The 26630-nt window shown below is 50.1% G+C and overlaps 1 protein-coding gene across 1 annotated transcript; it reads right to left on the bottom strand.

Annotated features, from left to right (window-relative positions):
* Nucleotides 1-525: 525 nt before the first annotated feature.
* On the bottom strand, nucleotides 526-24752 carry CD34 (CD34 molecule). Its single transcript, XM_041757983.1, has 8 exons — nucleotides 24412-24752; nucleotides 13655-13837; nucleotides 12711-12982; nucleotides 11379-11459; nucleotides 3522-3672; nucleotides 3221-3273; nucleotides 2740-2904; nucleotides 526-2041 (listed from the first exon to the last, which is right to left on the bottom strand). The coding sequence occupies exons 1-8, from the start codon at nucleotides 24488-24490 to the stop codon at nucleotides 1856-1858; spliced, it is 1170 nt and encodes a 389-aa protein (XP_041613917.1). The 5' UTR covers nucleotides 24491-24752; the 3' UTR covers nucleotides 526-1855.
* Nucleotides 24753-26630: the final 1878 nt, after the last annotated feature.

Below are 26630 nucleotides of genomic sequence, written 5' to 3'. Positions count from 1 at the left end.
CTGAAGGTAGGAGCCACCCCCTCCTGGAGTTGGCAGCCAGATCTGGGGAGCAGAAGCTGCCTGCACCAGCCTCCCCTGCTCTGCTCCCAGCTCAGGTGGGAGGTGGTGTGACAATACACGCTGCACGGGGCTCCTTCCCTGGCTTATGCATATTTTGCATCCAGTGACCAAAGTGTGCCACTTCTCAGAAGGGTGTTCACGACAGCTCGAGCTCCCACGTCCTCAGCACACCACCCTCCATCCTAAAGGTGCCTGCTGCACTCTGGTGTCTATCTTTCTATGACTAGAAACATCCAGCCTTCCTGTGACCCTCCTCCAACCGCCCCCCCACACACATAGGGACACTTGGCCAAGGGGCAGCACCCTGGCTTTTGCCTGTATCCCCCGAGATGGGCCCACCTCTTTCCAGGGTCACCCCTCTCCACCACATCATTGGGAAGTCCGGCCGGGTCTGACCGGGACACCCGGGACACCGCCGTGGCATTCAGACACACCTGGCTGGGAAAGCGACACAGAACAGATGTGTCTCGGTATCACTTTAATTACAGTATTTACACACACCATTTTTGTATTCAGAAATAAAATCCACCCAGTCTGCCTATCTCTGGAAAGTTCTATTTCCAACCGTCATTGAAACCAAGATCTCTGCTCACCCCTCTGGAAAAAAAAAAAAAAACCTAAAAATATAAATGAGAACCTGGGCCACCTACAGAGGAGGTGGCTTGTGATGAAGGTCCTCTGGAGATGTCGGGGGCCCTGACTATATGGGGGTACAAAACAGTGAGGGGGTTGGGGTCGGGGAGGCTGAGACAGAAAGGAGTCTGCTGGGAGTCTGAGTCCACAGCTCAACCCAGGAGTCAGGGGGAGGAAGGAGGAAGCCATCAGGATCAGAGGGCAAGGCCAGGACCTAGCCTCCGAGCGAGGGGCTTCTTCAGAGGTGCACGAGTCAAGAGGCTTGGCTCCAAGATCTGGTCCCTTGGTCCCGTTCACTGAGACTCACAGGGAGAAACGGGGGCCCAAGATGAGACTCTGTGAGCCCCAGAGAGACAAGGACTGAGCCATCCCCTCTCCCTCATTTGTCCCCAAAGATAGGAACGCATGTGTCCACGCATCCCTACGCTGTCTCCCAATCATAGACACAAGACATTGTTCAAAACTTGGAGTCTCGTTCCAGGCTCAGCCAGAGAACAGTGCAGGCTTCTGTACACAGAGGTGCAGGGAGAAGGTGTGGAGCTCAGGGAGCCCGGAGAGCATGAGGGAAGCCGGTGCCTGAATCCACAGTGAGCTGGTGTGAGCACAAGGGAGACGGTTTAAGACAACAAGTCTTGCTGGCTATAGCATTACAAAGGAGCAGGTGCACTGGGTTGCTTTGGTTTCCCTAAAGTAGAGGAGACAGACATGAGGAAGACACAGGAAAAGACAAAGCCTCCCAGGAGGACATTGTAGCCCAGAAAAGGCCATGCTTCCCCCTGGAAGTTCTTTTAATAAGGCAGAGAGGAGGAAGAGGGAAGAAGCCCACACGTGAATGATGTGAGATCATCACCCCCCACCCCCCCAACTCTGGTAGCTTCTCTGTACTTTGGCATGTCTCCCTCATGTCTTTACTCAAAGGAGACCAGACTCTAGGCTTAGTGAGATGAACGTATAAAAGGTAGGGGTTACCTCCCGGGCCCCAGGATGGAGAGAACCCCTCGGCCTGGTGCAGTGCAGGGCCCCAGGAACGGCCTCGGAGGGTGTGTGCAGCAGGAAAGGCTAGAATGTAAGTGGTGGCAGCTCCAGCACAGAGGCAGCATGTGGTCAGGTGCTGGGAGGGGCCCCTTCCCCAGACCCTGCCCAGCCTTACTCCCCCCCAGAGTCACAATTCTGTATCAGCCACCATGTGTTGTCTTGCTGAATGGCCGTTTCTGGACGTGGCCTGGCCGGTCCCGTTCTCCTGAGCCCCTCGGTTCACACTGGCCTTTCCCTGAGCCTCAGGGGAGGCCCCAGGGCCTGAGCTATAGCCCTGGCCTCCACCGTTCTCCGTGTAATAAGGGTCTTCGCCCTAGACAGTGTATAAATAAAGGAGCATTATCTGGTAAGCAGGGGATTGAGGCAGTGGGGGGGTGGGGGAGAGAGTGGGGGTTGCAGCTGCATGTGCAGACTCCTTTCTTCCTGAAGAGCGATCAGGGTTCCAGCTCCTAAAGGAGAAAGGACAGAGGAGAGGCACCACATGGTGCCACCGCGACTTAATAACCAGTTCCCACCAGAAACCAGGCAATCCCCAGGATGGGATGACCTCCCCAGAGTATGTAGCAGGCCACGCCAGGAGTCAAACCCCAGTCTTGTCCTCCCTCATCCAGAACACTTGAAGAGGAGGTTCTCCTTCCGTATGCCCCCTTCTTCAGAGCTGGGTGGCACCCATGGGGACTTAATATACTTGCAGATAAGTGTGGCTGATTTAGCAGCCTGTTCTGGTTGTACCCAGCCAAACTATCCCAGGCAAGATCATAAATAGATGACATGAGCCATCCACCGCCACAGTGAGCAGGTGGCCTGACCCCAGTCAGTGCCCCCTTCCTAATCTGCTACGCATTATTCAGACTTGTCCATGGACATGGTAATGTGCGCGTATGCACGTCAACGTGTAAGGGCACAGAAGCACCTTTTCTGGTATTTCTCCCCCCTCCTCATGACATTTAGGGACCTCCCCAGAAGACCACTATCTTCCTCAATTTCTTTTCTTTGGACCCCCAAACTGACCAGCCTTTCTCCTGTAGGGCTCCAACTGCGGCGGTTCATCAGGAAGTAACCAGTGGTGCCCAAGACAGCCAGCAGGATCCCTGAGGTGACCAGTGCAATCAGGGTCTTGCGGGAATAGCTCTGGTGGCTCCCAACATCTTGTTCAGTGAAGTCTCGGATCCCCAGCTTGAAGGGAAGACACAGAAAAGACAGACTGTCACTTGTGGGGTGGGAATTCTGCAGCCCATTCCAGGCCCAACAAGGGGTGCACACAAGAAGACTTTGACCCCAGGGATTTTTTCGAAATGGGATTTCAGACTGCCATCCCTTAAACAAGCTGCACCATAAAATTTTGTTTCAAGCACAGAAAGGCAAAGATTGTTGGAGAAGGATGGAGAGACAGGAAAGAGGTCAGGAAAAAAGAATTACTTTCTCCCCTCCTCGAGTGAATTCCCCTGACCCATATTCCCTCTGAGACTTCCCATCATCTTAGAGAACTTACCTTTTTCAGGTCAGACTGGTGCTTTCTCAGAAGTTGGAGTTTACTGAAAAGTTCTAGAATTAGAAACAGGGACTGTTGAATCTAGAATCAGGAAGAGATCATCCTGCTGTGCCCCCCTGTGATGTTCTAGATGATGCTCTGATGGCCAGGTGGGCCCTCTCAGGAGAGCTTCTCCCAAAGTCAGCCTGGCTCTTGTCCCCTAGCACCTGCGGGCTCTTTCAGCCCAGTTACTAGATTTCTTAGGATCCTCTAAGCTCAGCCCTGCTCACTCCCCAGAGCCCAAGACAGATGCACCCCTTACCTGTTTTGTTGGCCAAGACCAGCAGCAGGCAGTGAGGCCTCACCTCAGACTGGGCCAGAAGCAGGGAGCACACCCCGGCCCCAGCCTCAGCTGACTCCTTCTCACACAGGACTTGGGTCAGTTTTTCTTCGTTATCCTTCTTAAAGTCCTCCTGGGCAGACAGAGAGAAATGGCGAGTGGGAGATGAAATATGAAATTACTAATGCACCCAGAACGGCATCCAGAGTGTCAGGCACTGATCCTGATTCAAATCACACCATTACTCTCTAAACAAGAAGGACTTTTTCTTTTTTCCCTAAAATTTTAACTGGGGGGAAAATCCTGTGACCTATATATATATGCAAAAACACAATAAGAAAAAAAAAACTCAAAAATGTCCCAGTACCAAAACGTATATGTATCAGTGTCATGGGTGGCACTGTAAGGTGTCAGAGAACAGATTCAAGAAATATGATCTCATTGAAGGACTGCCCGGGCACGCATATGTTATTTCAAATTAAACTCAAAAGAAATTGCCAATCACGGAAAATATTAATAATGTGTCGCCGATGAAGGGAAAATCCTTTGTTTCAAGGTTACAATAGCCCCAAATGTTGGAGGAAAAGCCAAGGGAAGTGAGGCGTAGAGCACAAATCTATGGCTATGGACTCGGGCATCCGAGGGCCCTTCCCTCTTAGCCTCCAGGGGGGCTCCCGAAGAGCCCAGCTCCGGCTGAAATGGGGTCTTTCTCCGGTCCCCTTTTGCTCATGAACGGCATGGGACCCAGTTTTACGTGGGGTTCACAGATTGCTCCAGGTTGCTGGTGGTCTCTAGGACTCGGGAACTCAGCCTCCCCGAGAGGGAAATTCTCATGATTCTTGGACAGTTGAGTCCCGGGCCCGGGAGGAACTGGACACACCGACTGTGGCCTTCCACAGCCTGTTCTCATGAGTCCCAGGATGTGTTCCAGCAGCTTCCAATCAGAGCGCCCCCACCCCTGCACAGGAAAGGAACCGAAACCAAGACTCTCTCCTCTGTCCGGATGGCAGATGGTGAGGAGGAAATGCCTGAACAGCTCCGACAACTTTCCTGTTTGGGGGGGGAAACTGCTGGGGCGTGTGGGGGGCATCCGAACTGAGCCTCCGTGGAGGAGATGGCTTCCTGTTTGTGGGGCGGCACCGCTCCTTGGGGCCCTCCCAGCCTGGAAAGCAGCCTGGGTATTTTCCTACTGCTGTGGCCTGAGGCAGGAAAACCCAGGATCCTTTGCTCCCGCACAAGGAGCAAAGTCAGGATTGGCCTGAGGCCCCAGCTTTCTTCTCTCCGCTGGAATTTAAGGGAGCTGAGTAGGAACTCAGCGGGCTCGGGTGAGGCCAGAAGAGCAGGGCTAGCTAACCTCTAGGTCACAGACAGAGGAGTCCAGAGGTAGCCTCAGAAGGCCCTCAAGAGCCAAGGTCACAGAAAAATGAATTCTCAGGCCACTGCTGCTTCACCCCTCAGAGAAAGGTCTCGAAGGAAGTACTTGGAGAGAGGCTTTGTTCCTGGAAAAATCAAGCTCTTAAAAACAGCGTTTGCTGGAGGCGGTCTGGACACCTCGGGATATGGCCAGTAGCTCCTTCTTCCCTAGGCCTCTTTCTCTTTGGGGAGCCTTACGTTGCTTCCCCGTGAGCACCACACCCTCCCAAACACCATGCCTTCTGGATGAGGAGGACGGGAGTCCCTGCCTGGACAACTCTGGGCTTCTGGAGGTCTCTGGTTGAAATATGTCTCCTTCCCGAGGAGGTAGAGGGACAGGGCTCCTGCACAATCTAAACAAGCCACACCAAATGGCACCTTCCTCAAACTACAGAGTCTTAGGAAGCTGCACCTCAACCCTGGTCACCTCTTCTGACATTTATGAAACTCCGACTGGAAGATACTGAGTGAAAATCTCTGCACGTGTATCACGTGTGGGGTGGGGTGGGAGTGGGAGTAGCTGTGAACGCCACATGGTCACAGCTCTCAGTCTGCATACGTGGCCATGAAAATAAATGATGCTTACTATGTGTCCGGCACTGTTCTGAGTGCCTTATGCCTATTGACTTATTTAGGCTTTGCATAACCCTTTGAGATGGGTGTTATTATTCTCCCCATTTGACAGATGAAGAAACTGAGGCACAAAGAGACGGGTGACAGAGCTCCTTCCATGTTAAGTATGATGAGGAAGGTACTACTAAAGTGCTACGGACATTCAAAGGAGGACGAGCACACATCAGGTTGGGCGTTAGTGGAAACATGTCATGGTAGGCGTCGAAGAACGGGGAGAATGTGTGCAGGAGAAGCTGGTGGGGAAAGGCCTTCACATGGGTGGGTGGGGGGATGTCCCACCATGGGAAGCCCAAGTGTGTGAGAGCCTGCGACCTTCACAACCGTGGCTATAAGAAGAAGGAAGACCACCACCTTCTCCCTTGGATTCCCCATCCTTCAAGACTCCACTCAAATCCCACCTCCTCCATGAAGGTGGTCCTATCTTCCATAGCCTGGCTTCAACCTTGCCTCTGCTATATTTTCTAGGTTCTTTGCAAGTCATGCAACTGGTCTTGAGTGTGAGGTTCCTCCGCTGAAGACTGAGCTGTGACTGAGGAGATGTTGTATGAAGAGCGCCCAGGAGCGTGGGCGGAACCTAATGGGCACTGGACAAATGGCAGCTAGTACTGTTACTATTCATAACGGCAATACCTCTTTGCCATATCCCCTAGGATCCACGCTTCAGATGTGACCATAGTCTGCCTTCCTGTCATAGTCATTTCTCCCTGGCTAGACTATAAGACTCCTTAATGGGGGCAGTGGGTGTACGTTTCATAATTTTGAACCCAGACCACGCTGAGCCTAGCACCGAACAAACAAAAGAACTCAGCGAATTGTTGTTCAACTTAACATCCCAACTGGTTTGGCCTCCAATGGGGTCCCTCCACCCTTTGCTTAGTTTCTTGGACTAAATTCAAGGGAATAACAGCGGCCAGCCTCCCACTTTGGAGTCCAACAGCATCAGTGAATTGTGTTTGGAACTGGATAGTAGCAGGTGGATCCTGAACAAAGCACAATGCTTCTCCGGATGCTTGAAATAAACATCCTCCCCCGAGAGAGGCTGTGGGCAGATATCATGGGAGAGTGGGCAGGAGGAAGCCACAGCCTTTGCCATTTTGCTCATGAGGTTCAGATTTGTGAGCCCCTAGCCACATCTGTTCACTCATGTTCCTTTGCAAAAATAATACCTACTATAATAAAACCTTCCTTGGGTAGCATCCTCAAACTTCGCAAAGACTCTTAACATGTTAAAGAAGCATGTTGAGCTTTGGAGCAGGGGGGAGGGAGGGACAGGTATTTTTCTAAATGACCCGTAGGACTTTTCCCAGTTTTGCGATTTTTAGGATCAGTTCTCAATCTCTCTCTCTCTCCCTCCCTCATTTTATCTATTTTGGTGTGAGTTTGACCCTGCAGGTAAAAACCTTGTTTCCATTTAGAGACTGGAGTGAAGGGCCCGCTACAAGTGACACAGTAAGTGGGCAAGGAGTTAGGCTGCCTCCAGACCTCAGGCTCTCTCCAGGAGACACACTGTCTTCATCTATCCTCCATCTGTAAGTTATTTTTTTTTTTCTGCATGGAAACGGACCTTTAGTGTTTGGGCAGAGGGCAAGGAAGGCGTGGGCTGGTGGATATGATCTGGAGGTTGGAAGCGGCCTGCCTTAGATGAAGTCAATGTGACAGAACAAGGGTGATGTGAGCTAGCTGAGTAAATACAACCTCTGCATATAAACACATGTGGCTCCAAAGAAAGGTAGTTCTAAAAAACAAATTAGTGGGGAATGGGCTTGTACAGAGGTTTCTCCAAAGAGGATATGCAAATGGCCAATAAGCACATAAAGAGATGTTCAATATCACCAATCATCAGGAAATGTCGGTCAAAAGCACCATGAGATACCACTCATGCCCTTTAGGATGATTACTATAAAAAAACAAACAAACAAAAACATGCACACACACACAGGACCTAACAAATGTTGGTGAGGATGTGGACATATTGGAACCCTTGTGCTCTGTTGGTGGGAATGCAAAATAGTGCAGCTGCTAGGGAAAACAGTATGGCGAGTGGTCAAAGATGGAAAAATAGATTTACCATATAACTGAGCAATTCTACTTCTGGGTATATACCCAAAAGAAACGAAATCAGAGTGTTAAAGAGGTATTTGGACAGCCACATTCATAACAGCATTATTCACCATAGCAAAAGGTGGAAGCAACCCAGGTGTTCATTGGTGGATAAAGGGATAAACAAAATGTCGATGGAATATTATTCAGTCTTACAAAGGAGGGAAATTCTGACTCTAGCCACAACATGGAGGAACCCTGAGGACATGATGCTATGTGATATAAGCCAGTCACAAAAAGATAAACACTGTATGATTCTACTCCTGAGGTCCCTGAGTAGCTAAATTTATAGAGACAGAAAGTAGATTAGTGGTTGCCAGGGGCTAGGAGGTTGGGGGGGAATGGGAAGTGGCTTAATGTGTGTAGGGTTTCAGTCCTGGACAACGAAGAGTTCTGGAGATTGCACAACAATGCGAATGTTCTTAATGGCACTGAACTGCATGTGGACTTATGAATGGTTAAGGTAGTACATTTTATGTTGTGTGTATTTTACCACCATTAAAAAGTGTCTTGGTGGATTTCCCTGGATAAACAAGCATAGCATAAGAAAATAAAGTAAGAAAAAATAATCTTGTATTTTGGAAACTACTTGGGAAACCATAACCACAAAAACTAGATTACACCAATGTTGTGACAGGGAGAGTGAAAGTCAGACTCGGAGTGACAGGTCCTGCTAATGAGGACTCTAAGATGGGGTAGCAGGTGCTTGAGAAGAGGTTGGGGTTGCCTTCCCTCCCAACTGGCTGATGGAAGTGATTTCTGCCTAGAGGTGAAGGACGGGGAGCAAAAGGAGAATAGTTGAGAAATAAATGTTTGTAGACGCGTGTACAGAAGATAGGCCTATACGATCCACATAATGAGAGCTAACAGGTTGGATACTCAGTAGGTCCCAGGGCAGTGTGAGTGTCTGAATAGCTGGGAACATGCACGCATATTTCCATTATGGGAATGTACTGAAGGCAGGAACATGCCAACATTACACAAGTACTCAAGGACTTGATGTTAGGGGATTTCAAATCCTTCATGCTTCTCATTAGACTGTGAGTAGGGCTTGAGTTTCCCACAGTTAGAACCAGTCCCACGGTTAGAGCCAGTCCCACAGTTAGAACCAGAACCCTCTGACACCACAAGTACCAACGCAACCTAAGGCAAGTAAGCAGGCATCCCGCCACTCACAGCCCTTGGAACAGACTGGTTATCAGACAAGCGTGCGTGAGGACTCTAGGAAAAGGAATCCGAAACACCATCGGGAGCTTTGGCTAAAGATTCTGAGCAAGGACTGGGGAAATGTTACCTTGGGGAGCTTGGGGGAGGCACTGCTGATTGGAGGCTGGGGCTGAGGAGTCCTCAGGAAGAAAGGGGGACTGAGAGTGGCAGAGGGGCCAGGGAAACGGTAGCAGGACCTGGTGCTACCATAGGTCAAGAGCAAAGCAGCCTTCTTTGGATACTGGAAGACTTGCTGTCTTTCCACATCCCTACTCACAGATCCTCCCCAGATCTCAGGAGACAGTATAGACCTTCTTAGCCGTGGCATGCGTGGATTCGACAGTAAAGGCCACAGGGAAAAAGCAACCACAGCATAGTAAGAGGAGTTATTTCTGGAGTAGCAGTAAGTTTCTGGCACTTGTCTTGTATGATGACCCTAGTTAATTGTGAACCTCGAATGGACAGACACTTAGAATGCTCTGCAATTAGTTCTAAATCGGTGGTACAAAGAAGCCGCATTTTGGCACAGACCAGTGTGATACACAGGAAAACAAGTGCTTAACCAGGGTATCACTAAAGAGCAAAACAAAACAAAAAGTCGCTTTTTTTTTTAATAGCTATAATTAGCAAAGGGTTTGGCCACTTTTTAAAAAAATAAGTAGAGTTGAAAATCAGCATCAGAAACACAGAGCATTACTTGTACATTGCATATTCATGTTCAGGTTTGCCATTTTGCAAATTGCACTGTTATTCTACTGTGTGGACTTATGTCTTTGCAATTCCCATTGTTTTTGAAGTCCCAGGTTAAACAGACCTCAGGTATAATTTTCAAAGATCCGTGAGTCAGAACGACCTCCCTGATAATCACAGGTTAGATAAAGGGTTTTTGGAATGGACAAATATAAATGACCAAATGCTTTCTACAGACAACAGTCTACCCAGGTCCTTTCCAATCTATGCCTATATGGGTTCCTTAAATGGATTCCCAACTTGTAAGGAAATGTTTTTCCCTACAAGTGAATAGGAAGAGTCCTGCCATTCCATTCTTTGTTGAGGAAATTGTAACTGTCAGGAAAATTTACTGAAACAAAGCAAGGACGTCTGCTATCACCATTAAAAGTTAACACTGTGCTGTATAGTCTTACCAAAGCAATAAGACGTGAAACTGAAACAAGGTCTAACTACTAAAGACGAAGAGGAAAACAGGGCATTGGGGTAGATAACATGATAGCTTGCCATAAAAACAAAGACAAATCAACTAGAAAGCTCTAGGAATTAACAAGCAAGTTAAAGGAAATGGCTAAGCCCAAGATAAATTTCACAACTCAACTTTCTAATATACCAACAATGACCAATTAGAATATTTAATGGGAAATCTATATTATAAATAACCTTTAAAAGTCCATAAAGCTACAGAGAAAAAACTGTAGCTTTTCATTTTTAAAAACTGAAAAGACAATATGCTGAACGATACAAGAGAAGACCGGAAAAATAGAGGGATTTATAGCAGTTCCAACAAAAATTTTACATTTAAAATTTTTTTGACAAGATATTTCTAAAATTTTTCTTAAAAAAAAAGATGAAAAATACATTTTTATAGTTTAGTGAGCAAAGACCTGCCTGCTGGATATTTAAAATACTATAATGTAAAAGTATAATAAAAAAAGTATAATAATTTTTCAAAACTTAAAACAGTCAAAAAAGAAAAAAAGACATCAAACAAATAAAATACCTCTAAAGAATATGTCCTGGGACGTATAAAAACTTAATAGAAGCTGAAAAACAGCATACCAATCAACAACGGAGGGGATCACTCAATAAATAATGTTAGGAATGATGGTTATATGGAAAATATAGCATTATGGCACAAAGACATTCTTTCTATGTGGATTAAAGAGTTATGTGTCAATAATAATAAACAAATTGGTAGATTACTAGTTTATATTTCACTAAGGACTTTCTTGACATAAAAGCAAACTTAAATCTGACAATGTACGTATTAAACGTGCTAGGGAGAATGGGAAAAGTTAACAACTAAATTTATTTTTTTTTATTATTATTTTTTTAATCTTTTTTTTTTTTAATTTTTTTTTTTATTTATTTATGATAGTCACACAGAAAGAGAGAGAGAGGCAGAGACACAGGCAGAGGGAGAAGCAGGCTCCATGCACCGGGAGCCTGACGTGGGATTCGATCCTGGGTCTCCAGGATCGCGCCCTGGGCCAAAGGCAGGCGCCAAACCGCTGCGCCACCCAGGGATCCCTAACAACTAAATTTAATAAAATTGTCTTTGCCTTCTTTGCCCACCAGATGGGGCCTCTTACTCCCTAAACCCAAAGCTCAGTGCAGGAAGGTGCCTGACCAAGCTAAGTCTCCCCACCACCACCACCACCATCTGGTCCAGTCCTATAGATGGCTTAAGGATTGTGGGAGAAGAGGGAAGAGGAAAGGATGGATGGGGGTGAGGTGGAAGGGAGTTTGACTTACACAGCTGGAGGTCTCATTTAGCTCTAGGCAGATACCTTGGTTCAATTTCACTTCTTTGACTCCGGAACATTTGATTTCTCCCTATATTAAAACACAAAGTAAATAAGTTAGTATCTTTGCCCTTCATTTTTTCCCCCACCTCTTTTCCAGTTTCATTTCTGTGAGGTCCTTCCGTAAGAGGTTTTAGGAAAAAAAGGAAATTTTAAAATGTTGGAGGACTAGAGCTATATAATGGTTTTACTCCCTTCCTCCATCTCATCCCCATCCCCATCAGATAATCAAAACTTGTGTTACTAGCCCAGGCTTGCCAGCAAGTAGCTATTTGCAGTCTTAGTAAACATGAGCTTGGATGGTACAGAAATGGAAGAAGGGAGGAACTTGTCCCACTGGGGCTGTTTTCCCTGCAGCGGATTATACACTTGTAGGAAGACCCTATAAGCAAACAGATAATAGGGCGGCCAGGCTGAAATGGTGACACTCCTTTTCTTCCAGGCCCCTAGGACTCTCCAGATTCCTATTCTGGTTGCTTTGAAAACAGAAACCAGGCAGGTTCCTCATGCCCGCCCCCAGGCTCCATGCCCTCATATTTTCTACCCTTCTTGCTGAAAGCTGTTGACAGCCACCGACCCCAAGGCCGAGCTTACTATCCCTGGTCTGCCCAGTTCTCCATGGCTCCTCTATGCCTGGCATACTGCCAAACCCTCTTTATAGAGGAAATGGTGGCTGTCTCAAACATTTCTGGAAAAGTCGTCCCATTAAATGGAGGATGGTTTTCAAATATGCCCAAAGGGAGATGGTGGCCTGGTGAAAGCCCAGACTGAGAGGTACTAGCAAGAACCACAGCAGACCTCCTTTACTTGGCACTCTCCAGAAGTGCAATAACCCCACATCAGCTGCCTGTCTCCACTCCTTGTCTGTCCTTTCCAGCAATATTTAAGCTGCATATTTTCTTTTCTTTTTTTTCCTAAGATTATTTATTTATTTATTTATTTATTTACTTATTTATTTATTGAGACAGAGACAGAGAGAGTGCAAATGTGAGAAGGGGGAGGGGCACTCGGAGAGGGAGAGAGAGAATCTCCAGCAGACTCCTCACTGAGCCTGGAGCCCGACACGGGGCTTGATCCCACAACCCTAGGATCATGACCTAGAGCTGAAATCAAGAGTAGGATGCTTAACTGACTGGGCCACCCAGGAGCCCCTAAGCAGCATATTTTCCATGCTAATTATCACATGACCCAAATCTCACTGGTTGGGATGAGGAGAGGTTGAAGGGAAGAGAGAGTTTGCATACATATGAAGCAATGGGGCAGTCTGGCCCAATTCACACACCTTGATGGTACTTGGGGTGTCATTTCTACTTGGGGTAGGAGAAAGTGATGTATAATATTCCGTGGGGGATGTCACAAGGCTGGTGCTGTTGTAGGGGGGATCCGAACCATTTCCAGGTAGCAGGCTGGGCTCCAAGGTCACATTTGAAGTTGAAAAGTTGGTTGGGGTAAAAGATACCGTGATAGCTAAAGAGGTCTGCGACTGAACAGAAGAGTTCATGGTCCCAGGCGTTAGGGTGATCTCAGAGGTAGATGTGACATTGACTGTAGTCTCTGAAATAGACCAAAACACAAGTGTGTATGAGCACATGCTTGCATAAATACACACACACACACACACACACACACACACGCACGCACGCATCTCAGTTCACCGTTTTAAATTAAAACCTTATAGAGAATGATATTGGCATGGGTCTCAAACCAGAAGAGGGAACTAGGAGAGTTTAGAGTTACTTCACGTCCTAACCCTTACCAAACTCATTTCCACCCAGCTGCGGGAACCATCGCTATAATTGAAAATGTCATTAGAAGTGCTTTCAGGATTTTGACAGACCTGGATTCTGGTCTACCCTAAAGAAGTCAAAAACCAGTCTGAACCTGTACATACTTTCTTTCAGTTAGAAGAGATCAGAGATTTCTAGGGAGTCCTCATCTGATCCTTATTTTATCACTGATCTGAACTCAGCATGAGGACAGGGTACAAGGAGAATTACCGATCAGGATCAGCTGCCAAAGCGCTAGCCTGAGAAAGCTGTCACTAGAGAGGAATTATCAGGAACGTACTTCAGGGTCCCCTAAGCATGCTGCACAAACCATATTTCGTGGGGCTTGTACGTTTCTCTCGGAGGGGGCAGGGAGCCCTGCGGGTGCTCTGCAAACATCCTAATGCTTTACCCAAGCAACGGCAGCATCCCTCTGGGGCCTGAGACAAACCCTCTTTACCTGAGATGGTTGCTGTGGTCCCACTGCTGTCCTGAGAGACAGAGTACAGGGTGGTAGTTCCAGAAGGAGTTAGTGTGATGGCTTCCTGTTTGGATGTATTTGCAGAAACAGTTGACGTTATTTCTGTGGAGGCTGGCACTGTGGTAGGAGCAGTCATGGTTTCCGTGTTTGCAAACCCAAAGGCTACAAGGAGAAACAAGGAGAAAAAGTCAGTACTTAAATCATCCTGGAGCCTCACGACATCATGATTATCCTTCTGGACAGGTGACTCATTTCTCACGACTGGATTTTTCCCTAAGAAAATAAGGAAGGAAAAGCTTGTATACATCAAATGTCTCGTATAGTCCTATTTATAGGAGGGAAAAGTTGTGAGCAACTAAGTGAATTACAAGAGGATAAGTGCTATATGCACGTCACATACCATAATCATTACAAATAAAAAATTGTAAAAACAAACAAACAAAAAAACCAAACCACCTAAAGCCACATGAGAATGCAAGGCAATGTTTGCAATGTATTAACTAAAATATCAAACTATCAAATTGTACCTCAATAAATATCACAGAATCTAAAATACGGGAGAGGAAATACCTTTTTTCCTTTTTAATGTGTCGTCCTCTCTGTCACTTTCCATCCACTAGAGTAATATACTCTTGGAATCATCACTAGAGTCATGCCATCTCTACACTTCTCTCTGTCCAAGGCTGCCCCATTCCCAAACCCCCTTTGTTCTTTCCCTCATGGCCTGCAAACCCATCTTCCTTGTCTTCTGCTGAGGAACTCGGTGAGCCATCCCAAGATTTCTTTCAAGAAGCTCTGACCTAGGAATCCAGCGGGTGAACTAGAGAACATAAGGCCTAGTTTCTCTTTAAATGTAGTGGGAAGATAGTGTAGTTCTGGCTCTGCTCATAACTATGTAGTTGAATGCATGTGTGTGTGTCCGAGTGTGCCTCAGCTTACCAATCTCTAAAGTGTGGGTCTTTTCTTATATGGATTGTTGGGAGAATTAAGGACAAATATTAAATCGATGTAGTATAATGTTCCTGGATTTAATTATTCTCTGAAGATCTTCCTGAGGGTCCTTGCCCTTCCATGAGGCCCGGGGTACCAATCACTGCCATCCTTACACCCAGGACGGAGAAGTTTCCTGGTGGGATCCTGAGCTTTAGAGTTTTATAATCTGTTCCCCTTCTCCTCTGCCCTGCCCCAAATCATAAGGAGTTCATGGGGCAGCAAAGATACCCTCTCTTCTAGATCATACAATGGGACCAGAACTCCTAGAACTTTTTGTCTGAAGGGTTCTTTACTCCCTTGAGGATCTTTATGGGGCCCTTCCTCCTAGTCCAACCTTCTGAGCGTGAACTGCAGCACCAGGGTATGCATCCCAAGGTGAGAGGGTGGCCAAGAGGTCGCTGTCTCAAGGAGAAGAGTTACACATTAAGCATGTGGGTGGTGTGTCCCTTGCATGCATGCAAGGTTCCCAACAACGTGTGCCAGAGTTGGGATAAGAAGAGAAGAGGGAAAAAAGAAAAAAAAAAAAGAAGAAGAGAAGCGGGACAGGCTGGGGTCAAGGGCCATCTCCTCCTCCTCAGCCACACTGTGGCTCTGAATTCTGAGACTGACAGGGTCCCAAAAACAAACTTGGCTTTCCAGGAGGTCATGAAGGTATATTTTTCAAGGCAAGAGGATAGTGGATATTTTATTTATTAGAGAGAGAGAGAGAGAGAGAGAGAGAGAGAGAGAGAAAATGAATTGGTGGGGGGGAGACAGAGGGAGAGGGAGACTTAGACTCTCTGCTGAGCAGGGCCCCCCACCCTCATGCCCACAACGTGGGGCTCCATCCCAGGACCCTGGGATCATGACCTGGGCCGAAGGCAGATGCTTAACCTATCGAGCCACCCAGGAGCCCCGAGGATATTTCATTTATAAGCTAATAGGCCTGATTGATAACCTTGGAGTACCCAGCCATATAGAAAGAGGGCCTCCATTCTACTCTTGGCTTGGGCCCCATAAAGGTTAGGGGTGGACTTGGTATCCACAGGTTAGTACCCAGCAGAACTACCTTCAAGGAAAGGCCCCTAGGGATCCCAGGCCACCCTAAAGCTGGTCTTTAAATTTTCCTGATTGAGATCTAGGCCTGTATATTTTGGAGGTTTCCAGGCAAATAACAATGTAGAGTGAAACCTCTTCTTTCCGTCAGCATCAAGAGGGAAGTTGGGCTTTAGTTTCATTGCAGTTAACCTGGGACCAAGAATGTCGCCCTTAACAGTGGAGAAAAGTCTCCCTCTCCCACATCTGCCTCTCTCCCCACCTGCTGCAAGTAGACTGAAAGTAATGGCAAGGACAATAATCACACCTTAATATTATGTGCAGGTGAGGAAGAGGTGATATTACCATCTCCATTTGAGAGATAAGAACCTGAATCAGATTCTCAAGGTTTTGGCCAAGAGGGGAGGCCACAGTTCATGCAGGGCAGGAAGCAATGGGGCCACTTGGGGTTTAGTGGACACTTGAGTAGAAGGAGCAAGAGGGTCAGTGAGTCTAAACTGCTAAAGGTCAGGATGCATCCCCGACACTTTTGGAGAGAAAGGAATGGGCTCACACATGGGTTAGGTGGGTGTTATTTTTCCAAAATAAAATGGGGAAGCAGATGCAGTCTTCCTCTGCCCTTAGCATCCACCTAGCCAACTGCCCCTAAGGTATGAACTCACCATAGGGGGCAGGTGGTGGGAACATGTGGACATGGAACTGAAGGATCATCCTCCCCTGGTACCATTCCAAGGCACCACTGGAACTCCCCCTTGACATCATCCTTCCTTCCCACCCTTTCCTCTTCTTCCTTCCAACACATCAATTCCTGGGAATCCTATCTGGCTCAGGCTAGCCCAGCCCTTTTCTCTTTCCAAAGAAAGCTGGGCCTTGACTGAGGTGATGTCATGCTTCTGAACCCCCTCCCCCAGGGCCTCCTTCACCCAGACAAACAGTTTTGAACTTTTCCAGATGTGAGCAGAGACCTGCTGCTAGTCCTGAGGACAGAGGTGCCTGTGCCAGATAAATGAAGCAACGCTGGACCCAGGCCAGCTACCGATCCACTAGGGTTGGGCTCTCGGCCACTGCAGCCTCCTTCCGCCTGCCACCTGGCCAAACCAAGGGACAGGTAGCAGGATCCACTGGCGAAGGGAATGAAACCTCAACCTCAGATTCATACCCCTGAGCCTGGAGTGGGCAGGGATGTCCCCTGAGACCCTGGAGAAACAGGTCAAAGAGGAGGGGCAGAAAGGCAAGGCTAAGGGATGGGCAGGATACGGGTGAGTGGGTGTCGAGCAGGGGACCATGGTGGTAGGGCCCTGGAAGCCAAGCCAATCCAGGTGCTGTCACGTAGGGACTAGCAGGGACAAGGGCCCTTGGTGTCACAGTTTCTAGGGCTTCCTTTTTAGAGCTCCTGCGAGGAGACTGTATCTGGCAGGAATAACATTTACACGAATCAAGACTGACCCCGGGTCTCTCTTTATCCTATCTTCTCACACGTCCATGGCGTTCAACCATCAAATGCTGACCCTTCTTTCTCTAAGCTTCTGTCCTCCCAACTCCAGAAGGGAGTAAGAGCAGCTTAGTGGTTAGATTCTAGGGGACAATTGGTGAAACCTCCACTCCACTCCATTCTAGACTGGAGCCTTCCTGACAAACAGCCTTTAGGCCCAACCCAACAGAGCATTTATAGGACAATTAAAAACCAAACAAAAGGCTATCTTATGCTGTTCACTTTCCATCCTACCCTTATTAACTGTGACTCCCTAAGTACCTGATTTGACTCTAGGTATCCTACTTGATCTCAAGTCATGAACTTGGGACAGAGGGAGGAGACGAGGTATCAGGAAGTTGGCAAAATGAGGCTAAGAAGCCAAAGGGGCCGAAGAGGGGTCACGAAACGCACGTAGTAAGAGTAATGCACTTAACTTATAGGTACTTATCCAGAGCTGATTATTTTTGTTTTACACGTAGTTCTAACAAGCATGGTTATCCGATAGCCTCACTACAACTAAAAAGTAGAGACTCTTAGAAGCAAACAACAAGGAGAAACAACAGTTTAAAAAAGAAGAAACAGATAAATGAAAAACAGACCCGAGGATTGAAACCCACACCGGTCTGGAATCATTCACGGCCGGAGTAAATAAATACGTACACCTTAGTAAGCATTAACAAAGTCACTGAGTTGTACCAGAACCAAATTATTTTCCTGATCCATCTGAGTCATGAAAATTATAGTCCTTTTTCTGAGGGGCACACTAAGGAAGCAGGGGCATAATGTAATACATTTTTCAGAGATTTCCAACTACAATTAATAAAATGGAGAATCTTTTCATCTTGAAAGAGAATGTACAACTCCTCAGAGATCCAGAAAGTTCTGCTAGCTCACTAGCTAAATTCCACACCTGATCTTAGCCAAAAGGCCGAGAAGCGATTCCCTAGCTAAATTCCCATGCTTTAGGAGACTGTATACTTGGTCTTGCTTTTTAGAGACCCTCTGAGGTTTAGTGGGGTTTTTTTTGTTGTCTGTTTGTTTTTTTTTTTGCTGGTGTCCCACCTCCTGGCCAGCCAGCCCCATTCCACTATTCTGTTCTGATTCTGGCAACTGGCCCGGGAGGGCTTTCTGGGAGGAATTCTCGGGTGTCTCAGCCCACGGAGAGACAGTAACAGGAAGACACAGCCTGCTGGCCCTTCTGCTGGGAACCCCCAGCCTGTGTTTCTGAGAAGACAGTGAATCCTCCGCTCCAAGAGCATGGGCTCCGGAGTCAGACCTTGTATAAAGGCTTCTCGACTGTGTTCTGTTCTCACTGTCAGGGCTTAGGAGGAGGCTTCTTCAACTCTCTAGACCTTACCTGTGAAATGGGAATAAAAACCGCCCCTACCCCCCTGGTTGTTTTCAGGAACAGACGAGCTAAGGGGTGTAGAGCACTTAGCCTGGCTGGTAAACACTCAAGAAATAGCTGTTATCTCTAGTCGAGGGCCCCCTTTCTTTCTGTTTCCCAGGAACCTTCAGACACGTCTCTCCGCCACTTATCTGGCACAAAATCATATATGCTGTTTCCTGAGTATAAGTCTTGTCGCCTCAGTTACATTATAAATTACCTTAGTGCCGGAAGCATCCCTTAGACTCATTCATTTTACCCAGGGCGCGAAGCATGACCCTCTGAGCTCAGAAGATGCACTTAGACTGAACGGGGATCATGGCAGGCATGGTCACACCAACCACCTCCCCATAGAGTGGTCTCATTCAGTGCTGTATTTTAAGAGGGAATTTATTAAATCAGGGAGCGTCCATGGGAAGATAACCAGAATTAGGAGAATTCTAGAAACCAAGTCTCACATGGTTGAGGGCCTGGAGTTATTTCATCTAGATCGGAGGTTGGCAAACAGCTGGTGGACCCAACCCACCCACAGACTGTTTGTTGTATGTCCAGTGAGCTAAGAAGGGCTTTTCCATGCTTAAAGTGTTGTAAAATAAAACAGAGTAGAATATGCATTGGAGACAACATATGGCTTCCAGAGTCTAAAATATTTACTACGTGGCTCTTGACAGTAAAGTTTGCCAACCTCTGATCCAGAAAAGAAGAATTTGGGGACCGAGAATAAATAACTTTCTTCAAGACTCATTTCACTTCTTTACTCACTCTTATTGGTCATAAACAAGCACCAGGGATGTGAAAAGGACCGTGCTCAGTGCTGGGGGCGGGGGTGGGGGGTGAGCACAGAATCAGAGAAGGTTCCTTCCTGAGGTTTGGTGTGTGTGTGATCACAATTTAAATAAGTCCCTGTCCTCAAGGAGCTTATAACCTGGGGGGAGGGGGGGCAGACAGATCGCTAAGGATTGTCGGGAAGAAAGAGCAGATTCATTCTGTGGTCGTTCCAAGAATAGAATTAGATTAGAAGTCACTGCAGATTAACCGATTCTAATCGCAGATAGAAGTTAAAGTTCACGATGAGAAGATAGAAGAAAGCTGACTTCTCTGCAATACAAAGAAAAGCTCGAAATAGCAGGGTTATCTCTTCAAAAACTGGCTGAACCCGTCTGGGAAGTGGTGAGCCACCCATCCTTTCCGGGAGCACTCAGGAAGTGTCCCTGTTACGCATCTGGCTGAGGTTGGGCATCTTGGACCAGACAGAACCGAAGAACCAGCCTGCTGCCTTCCTGTGGTGCCTCTGAACCTAAGCTGAGACGTGAGGGTCAACCAAGCATCTGGGGCCTCAGGGCACCAGCGGACTGGGACTTCCCTATACTAGGCAAATAGCTTGTCGTGGCCCCCATCCACCTACTGTGGAACCCCAGACTCCGGAGCTTTCTCTGGGGGCCCAGCATTTGTCCTGGTCCCCTCTTCCTTCGTGGTCCTCATGGCCACTGACTCCTCTTTGGAGCTCTGTGCCTCCCTGATCAGGCTGCTACAGTCCTCCTTCCGCTTCACCGTGCGCCAGCCGAGCACCCAGTCCTCTATTTCGGAGCACACTAATACCAGGCCAGGGTGCGCGTATCAAAGCTTTGGGAGCCCGATCACACAGCCCAGCCCGGAAGACACAACGGCATAAGCTTGAAATACCAGACATCACTGTGCTAAGCATCCACGGCACACCGTAAGGAGCTTCTCCTCGCGGGGTCTGTTCCACCCTCGGGCACCACTCTTTGTCTGGTGTTCCCGGCACCTCCCCTGCCCTCTCCCTCCTCCTTCTGGCCTCTAGATTCCCGCAGCCTGCGTGTCTTGGGCCCATCAAATGCAACATTCCACTTTATTTTCATTCGTGCCCAGCAATTCAGTTTCCTGTCTGCCCCTGCACATCCAAGGCCTGTTTTTTTTTTTCACCCAGAGATGCGTTAAAAGCATTTTCTTTCACAGTGGAGAACTGGCCACCTAGAGATGCTGCAAGATCTCTACAAGATCTCAGTTGTGGGTTCTTGGAGTCTTTCCCCCCTCCCCAAATCGGAAAGAAGCAGATTTCCCAATTAAGCCGAGAAGCCTTTTTCTTTACATCTAAAGGGAAGCGGTTGGTCTCTGGGTGGGCCCCACAGTGCAGGTGCTACGACGTATACCTCCATCCACCCCTATCTGTGCGCACCTGGGTCCCCCAAGCACATGCATCTTTCTCCCCAGCAAACTCAGGGGCCGTGGGGACCAAAAAAAAAATCGTAGATAATATGTTTCTATTTCTTAGCTGAGAAGGGAAGAGAATGTTCTCATTAGAGAAGTCAAAATCCAGAAAAATAGGAAATTCTGTCCTGGCAACTCTGAGCATTTTCTTTCAGAGGGTAGTGTTTTCGTTCTTTTTTCCATACCTTCACATTTTCAGTTCTCCACACTCGGGGCCATTTAGTGAGACCAGACAAAGTCAGGGAGAGAGGGTGGCAGGCACCCTCAGTGGAGCTGAGTAACCATCCGGCCCTGAAAGTGAGCCCAGGCCCTCCGGCCCGGGGTCTAAAGGAAATCAGGCAGTGAGACTCTAGAGGGTGGAATTTTATTTGTTCCTCCTTTTTCTTTTCCTTTTTTTTAAATTTGTTTTTCTAAGACTCTGCGCCCGAGTTTATCTGCTGCAGTTTGGCACTCTTTGCCCTGAGCTTTCAGAGACAAAGACTCAGAGAAGGAAAGAGGAGAGGACAAGTGAACCAGGAGGCCCAGGAGGTGGAGCCAGAGGGATAAGAAAAAAGATGCCCAGGCGAGTTTTAGCAAACAGGAATGCTGCCCGAAGAAAACTTGCATTTGTAAAAGGTGCTGCCAGCTGGACTGACCCTACTCCGGGGGACCCCTGGGGACCACTGAATTCGTCAGAGGTCCCCAAGGCTGCTCCTCCTCAGTCGCCATGTGGCAGAGATTCAAAGGGTGGAGTCCTCTCTCCTCTGGAAAATATCTGATAAAATTCTTTTCCCTTTTCTTTTTTCCCCTCTTACATGTAGCCCCAGACAGGATATGGGTGTGGGGTCAGCATGCACGAAGGACCCAAAGGAAGAAGAGGAATGTGAAGGGAGGCGGGCCTGGGGGGGTGTCCTTATGGCAAGAGGAAGGATAGGCCGCGGAGGGCTTACAGGGAACACATACCCTGAGCATGACCCACATGGGGTTTCCTAATAACCTGAAAGGTGTCTCTTCCCAGTTGGTGGCATGGCAGTCCTGCCTGGTGGCCTCTCAGTTCCCACTCCGCCTCTGGTCACCACCCAGGGCAGCCCTATCCGCCACAAGAAGAGTCTACTTCTGGCTGGCTGCTGTGCCCATCCTTCTGCCAACTTCTCACGGGGACAGAAAGACCTCCCCAGAACAAAGCTCTCTGTCAGTGTACAGGACACAAAAACTACAGAACCCCAGGGGTCCTAAATTTTGCAGTAAAAAGCACAGATTTCCTGCAATGTCCCTCCATTAGCATTTCAAGATACGATCACTCACTTATTTATCTCACGATGAATGCCAGGACAGAAAAGGACTCCTAGTATTAAAAAATAAATAAATAAACAAACCCTAGAAAGTTCTCAGGGAAGACAGAAAGCTCCAGACTGGCCCAAGTGGTCTGGCATGATTGAGAATAGGGAGCCATGCCTGAGCTGTCACCCCCAAAGCTGAGACAGTAGAATTCTCAGCATAACTGGCACAGATTTTGCAGGAGTTAAGCTGCTTCCCCCTACCTCCTGCTACGGGCCAAGGCGACACTGAAACTGGCCAGCTGAAGAAATTTAAAAAAAAAAAAAAAGGGTGGGCCTCACTCGGCCGGGGACCAGGTCATCACACGCTGTGTAGCCAAAGGAGAATGGAACATCTGATCAGCTGTGTATCAACTCACCCTTGTTATGAGGGTGCCGTCTAGCATCCAGGGGACTTCCCTGGTCTAGGGCCTTGGCATCTCGGTCACAGTTTTTCCCCTGCCCCAGAGGACAGGTCTGGGGGCTGCCAAACTGGTCAACCCAGAGCCTAACTTAGAGCTTTCTCAAGCCAGGAGTCTCTCTTCACCTGCGTGGGCTCAGAGGGGGACAGCAGGGGACACGGAGGGCAAACGGGCCTAGCAGGCAGGCATGACCCTGTGGGGCCATGGTGGGTGGCCTTTAGGACGCAATAAGAGTAGGGAATTGGGAGCCCTAGAGGGCTGGAAGTAGAATCTCGACCAAAAGGGAGAACAATGTACAAAGTTTGAAACCTTCTAAACGGGATGAGAAGGAGAATGTTATTCCCAAGTGAAAGGATTAAGAACAAACACTTACTGAGCGTCTATTATTTCTTTATCAGAGTGAGAACAAGACCTTAAAGCAGTAGGCACAAGCGGGGGTGAGTGGAAGAGGGGCCACCAGGCTGCTAACTCCCTAGTTTTCGAACTTGGATGGCGGAGGGGGAAGAAAGCCCCGGACATAAGGAGTCTGAGGCTGCCAGGGTGGGGGCTCGCGAAGGGGAGGGGGCGGCAGGGCGCACAACGAACTCGGGTGACCCCCACCTTCTCTGCGGCGGGACGGGTGTGGGAAGAGGGAGGGGGTTGTCAATTTAACTTTCCGATCTTAAATGCAGGGATTCTTTTTTTTTTCTCGTTTTCAGGTACTGTTGTTCATTCTACACTCCCCTGGTCACTAACTCAGCCTGACTCCCGGGCCTCCCGCCGCAGGTTGGCTCCCGCTCCTTCGAGGTCCACCTGGGGCTTGCCCGGTCCCGGGTCTCGGGTCCCTGGGCTCGGGGTCGCCTGCGCGCGGTCCCCAGCGGCCGCTCGGGCCTGGGCTTTGGGCATCAACCCGCAGGCGCAAAACTTTCCTGCGTCTCCCCCCGCCCCACCCCCAGCTCCGGGCTGCGGCTCCAACTGCGCTCCGCACCTGCGGCCACGCGGACGGACGCGGGCATCCTCGCAGCGCGACGACCCGGACCGCGGCGCCCGGCCGGCCTCCGGGGAGCCCAGGGCGCGCCGCCCCGCTGACACCTGGCGGGCCACCGCGTCGCCCGCCTCGCCGCGCCCGTCCGCCCCACCGCTGCCCAGGTGCCGCGCGGGACCCGGCGGGCGGGGCGCGCTTCCAAGGGCCTGGGTCCCCGCGGAGCCCGGAGCGCCACGGGCGTGGGGCTTGGGTGGGGGCCCGGCCCTCCGCGCCCCCCAGGCCGGGGCTCCGCGCCCCCCCAGCCCGGGGCTCCGTGCGCCCCACCTCCGCTCCCCAGCCCGGGGCTCCGCGCCCCCAGCCCGGGCTCTGCGCCCCACCTCCGCGCCCCCAGCCCGGAGCTCCGTGCGCCCCCTCCCAGCCTGGGGCTCCACGCGCTCCACCTCTGCGCCCCCCAGCCCGGGGCTCCGTGCGCCCCCAGCCTTGGGCTCCGCGCGCCCCACCTCCGCTCCCCAGCCCGGGGCTCCGTGCGCCCCCCCAGCCCGGGGCTCCGTGCGCCCCACCTCCGCGCCCCCAGCACGGGCTCCGCGCCCCACCTCCGCGCCCCCCCAGCCCGGGGCTCCGTGCGCCCCACCTCCGCGCCCCCAGCCCGGGCTCCGTGCGCCCCCTCCCAGCCTGGGGCTCCACGCGCTCCACCTCTGCGCCCCCCAGCCCGGGGCTCCGTGCGCCCCCAGCCTTGGGCTCCGCGCGCCCCACCTCCGCTCCCCAGCCCGGGGCTCCGTGCGCCCCCCCAGCCCGGGGCTCCGTGCGCCCCACCTCCGCGCCCCCAGCCCGGGCTCCGTGCGCCCCACCTCCGCTCCCCAGCCCGGGCTCCGCGCCCCACCTCCGCGCCCCAGCCCGGGCCCCCCGCCCCCCGCGCGGGCGCGCGGCCGGTACTCACGCAGCAGACTGAGCAGGCAGAGCGCGGTCCAGCCCCGCGGCACCCCGCCGCCCGCGCGCGCGCCCCTGCCCGCCAGCATCCTTCCCGCGCCGCTCGGCTCGGCTCCGGACAGACGCGCTCGGCCCCGGGACGCGCCGCCGCCCGCCGCCCGCCGCCCTCCGCCCTCCGCCCTCCGCCCGGAGCGGGGTGGGCGAGCTGGCTGCCTCTCCCCACCCCTCCCTCCGTGTTCCTGGCAAGGCCGGCCCCTCCGCTTGGCCGCCGCCACCGCGAGCGCTCGGCTCAGCCCCGCAGGCGGGGGACGGGAGCGGGGGCCGGGGTTGCCGCCGCCCTGGAGGCCGAGGGGGGTGGAGGCTGCGCGGCCCGACGCCTCGCTGCACCTTATATAGAGGCCCCCGTCTGCTCCTTCAGGCTCCACTTCCACCCCACTCTTAACCCCTTTGTGTCGGCCTGGCGGGCGCCCGGGGTCGGGGTGGGGGGGTCGGGAGGGGCGGGGGGCGCAGGGGCAGGTTTCCAATGAGTTCTCTGCGCCCGTCTTCTCTCCTTTTTGCTTCTCTTTATTTTTAACTGTAAGCCCAGAACAGTCTTGCCGAAGGACTCTACTGCGAGGGCCCGAGTTTACGAGTGTGAGCATTTTGCTAATCAGGTAAAAACTGAGCCCACGTCCAATCTGATGCATTTAATGACAGTCACCCCAGAGACTGTGCTGCATGGTAATGAAGCATAAAGAGTGAGCAGGACACATAAATGACTGTAATTATTCATTTTACCCGTCCAAACCATCCTTGTGGGTTTTCTTTTCACTTTTTCCCCCCCTGCAGGATCTATTTGTGTTCATCTGGAGGGGTTTTCCCTGTGACCGTCCCTAATTTTCCACATAGTTTTAGGCCATCACCATCACCATCAAGACAAGGACTCTCCAGGTGCAGAGGTCCGCCTTTCTCCAGGCTCCCCCTCTCCAGCTCTGGGTCTGTGACTCCACAGGCTTTATCTTGCTCCTTCATCAGGAAGAGGACTCCCGCCCCACCACCACCCCACCCTCTACTACCTGACTGCCTCTACCCTGACACCCTCTACCACTGGTCCCTGCCTCTGGAGCTATTTCTCACGGGTTGTTCTAGATGTTGGTCCGCTGAGCTGCACAAACTCTGAGCTGGGCGGGCAGCCTAGTCTCAGATTGGATTGGATGGGGTGTGGGTAGAGGCTGGAGGAGGAAGGGGCTGGCAGGAGCAGATGATGGCACCAGGGAGGAGTAAGATAAGGCACAGTCTGGGAACGTGCTCTGGGGTCCTGAATGGAATCACAGGGTGTCACAAATACCCAGGCCACTCTCCTCCATGATGTGGGAGCCACATAGCCCAAGTAGGGAAGAAGGATTGTCAGACCAGCACACACTGATCTTTCCTGATTTACTTGTCTGCAGTCTCCCCAGCATCATGAAAGTAGACTTATCTTTACGGTCCTTCTCTGATCTATGATTATTCGGTTTGTACAGAAGTGGATCGAGGTCTAAATACAAAAGCCAAAGCTCTCTATTCTGAACTCGTTGGCTAACTTTGCTTTAAGTAGGAAACAATGCCTTTCATCACACAATCAAACCAAAGGCTAAAGATGCAAATTGGATAGAACACAATGGTGCGGTATGAATCTGTTTCAAAGCGCAAATGGTGATTTGGGCAAATGGTGATTCGGGTCTGACCACATGATGATCTCAAAGGCCTGCAGCTGGGACAGAAATGGCTGAAAAATACGTTTTAAAATCAGGCCTTTGTCCTTGGGACTCCCAGTTAATAGAGAAAAGAGGTTAGCTCCTCTCCCACTCCCTCTCTCAACTTCCCCCTCAATTTGCTCAGCTCCAGGACCTGGGGCTGCTTCACATCCAATGAGAGGTTGTGAAGAATACAAAAGCCTACAATCCTTGCTAGATTGGAAAACCAATGTGGCCCATGTGGCTCTTCCTTCATTCTTTTTTTTTTTTTTGATAGAATATTTTTTTGAATTTTATTTAAATTCAATTTGCCACCATAGAGTATACACCCAGCACTCATCTCATCATGTGCCTTCCTCAATGCTCATCACCCAGTCACTCCATTCTCCCACCCCCCTCCCCTTCTGCCACCCTTTGTTTCCCAGAGTCAGGAGTCTCCCATGATTTGTCTTTCTCTCTAATGTTCCCCTACTTGGGAATGCAAACTGGTGCAGCCACTCTTCCTTCATTCTTA

This window comes from Vulpes lagopus, chromosome 1 (assembly GCF_018345385.1).
Source record: "Vulpes lagopus strain Blue_001 chromosome 1, ASM1834538v1, whole genome shotgun sequence".
In the NCBI taxonomy this organism is placed as follows: Eukaryota; Metazoa; Chordata; class Mammalia; order Carnivora; family Canidae; genus Vulpes; species Vulpes lagopus.
This window is presented reverse-complemented; position numbering and strand designations above follow the sequence as displayed.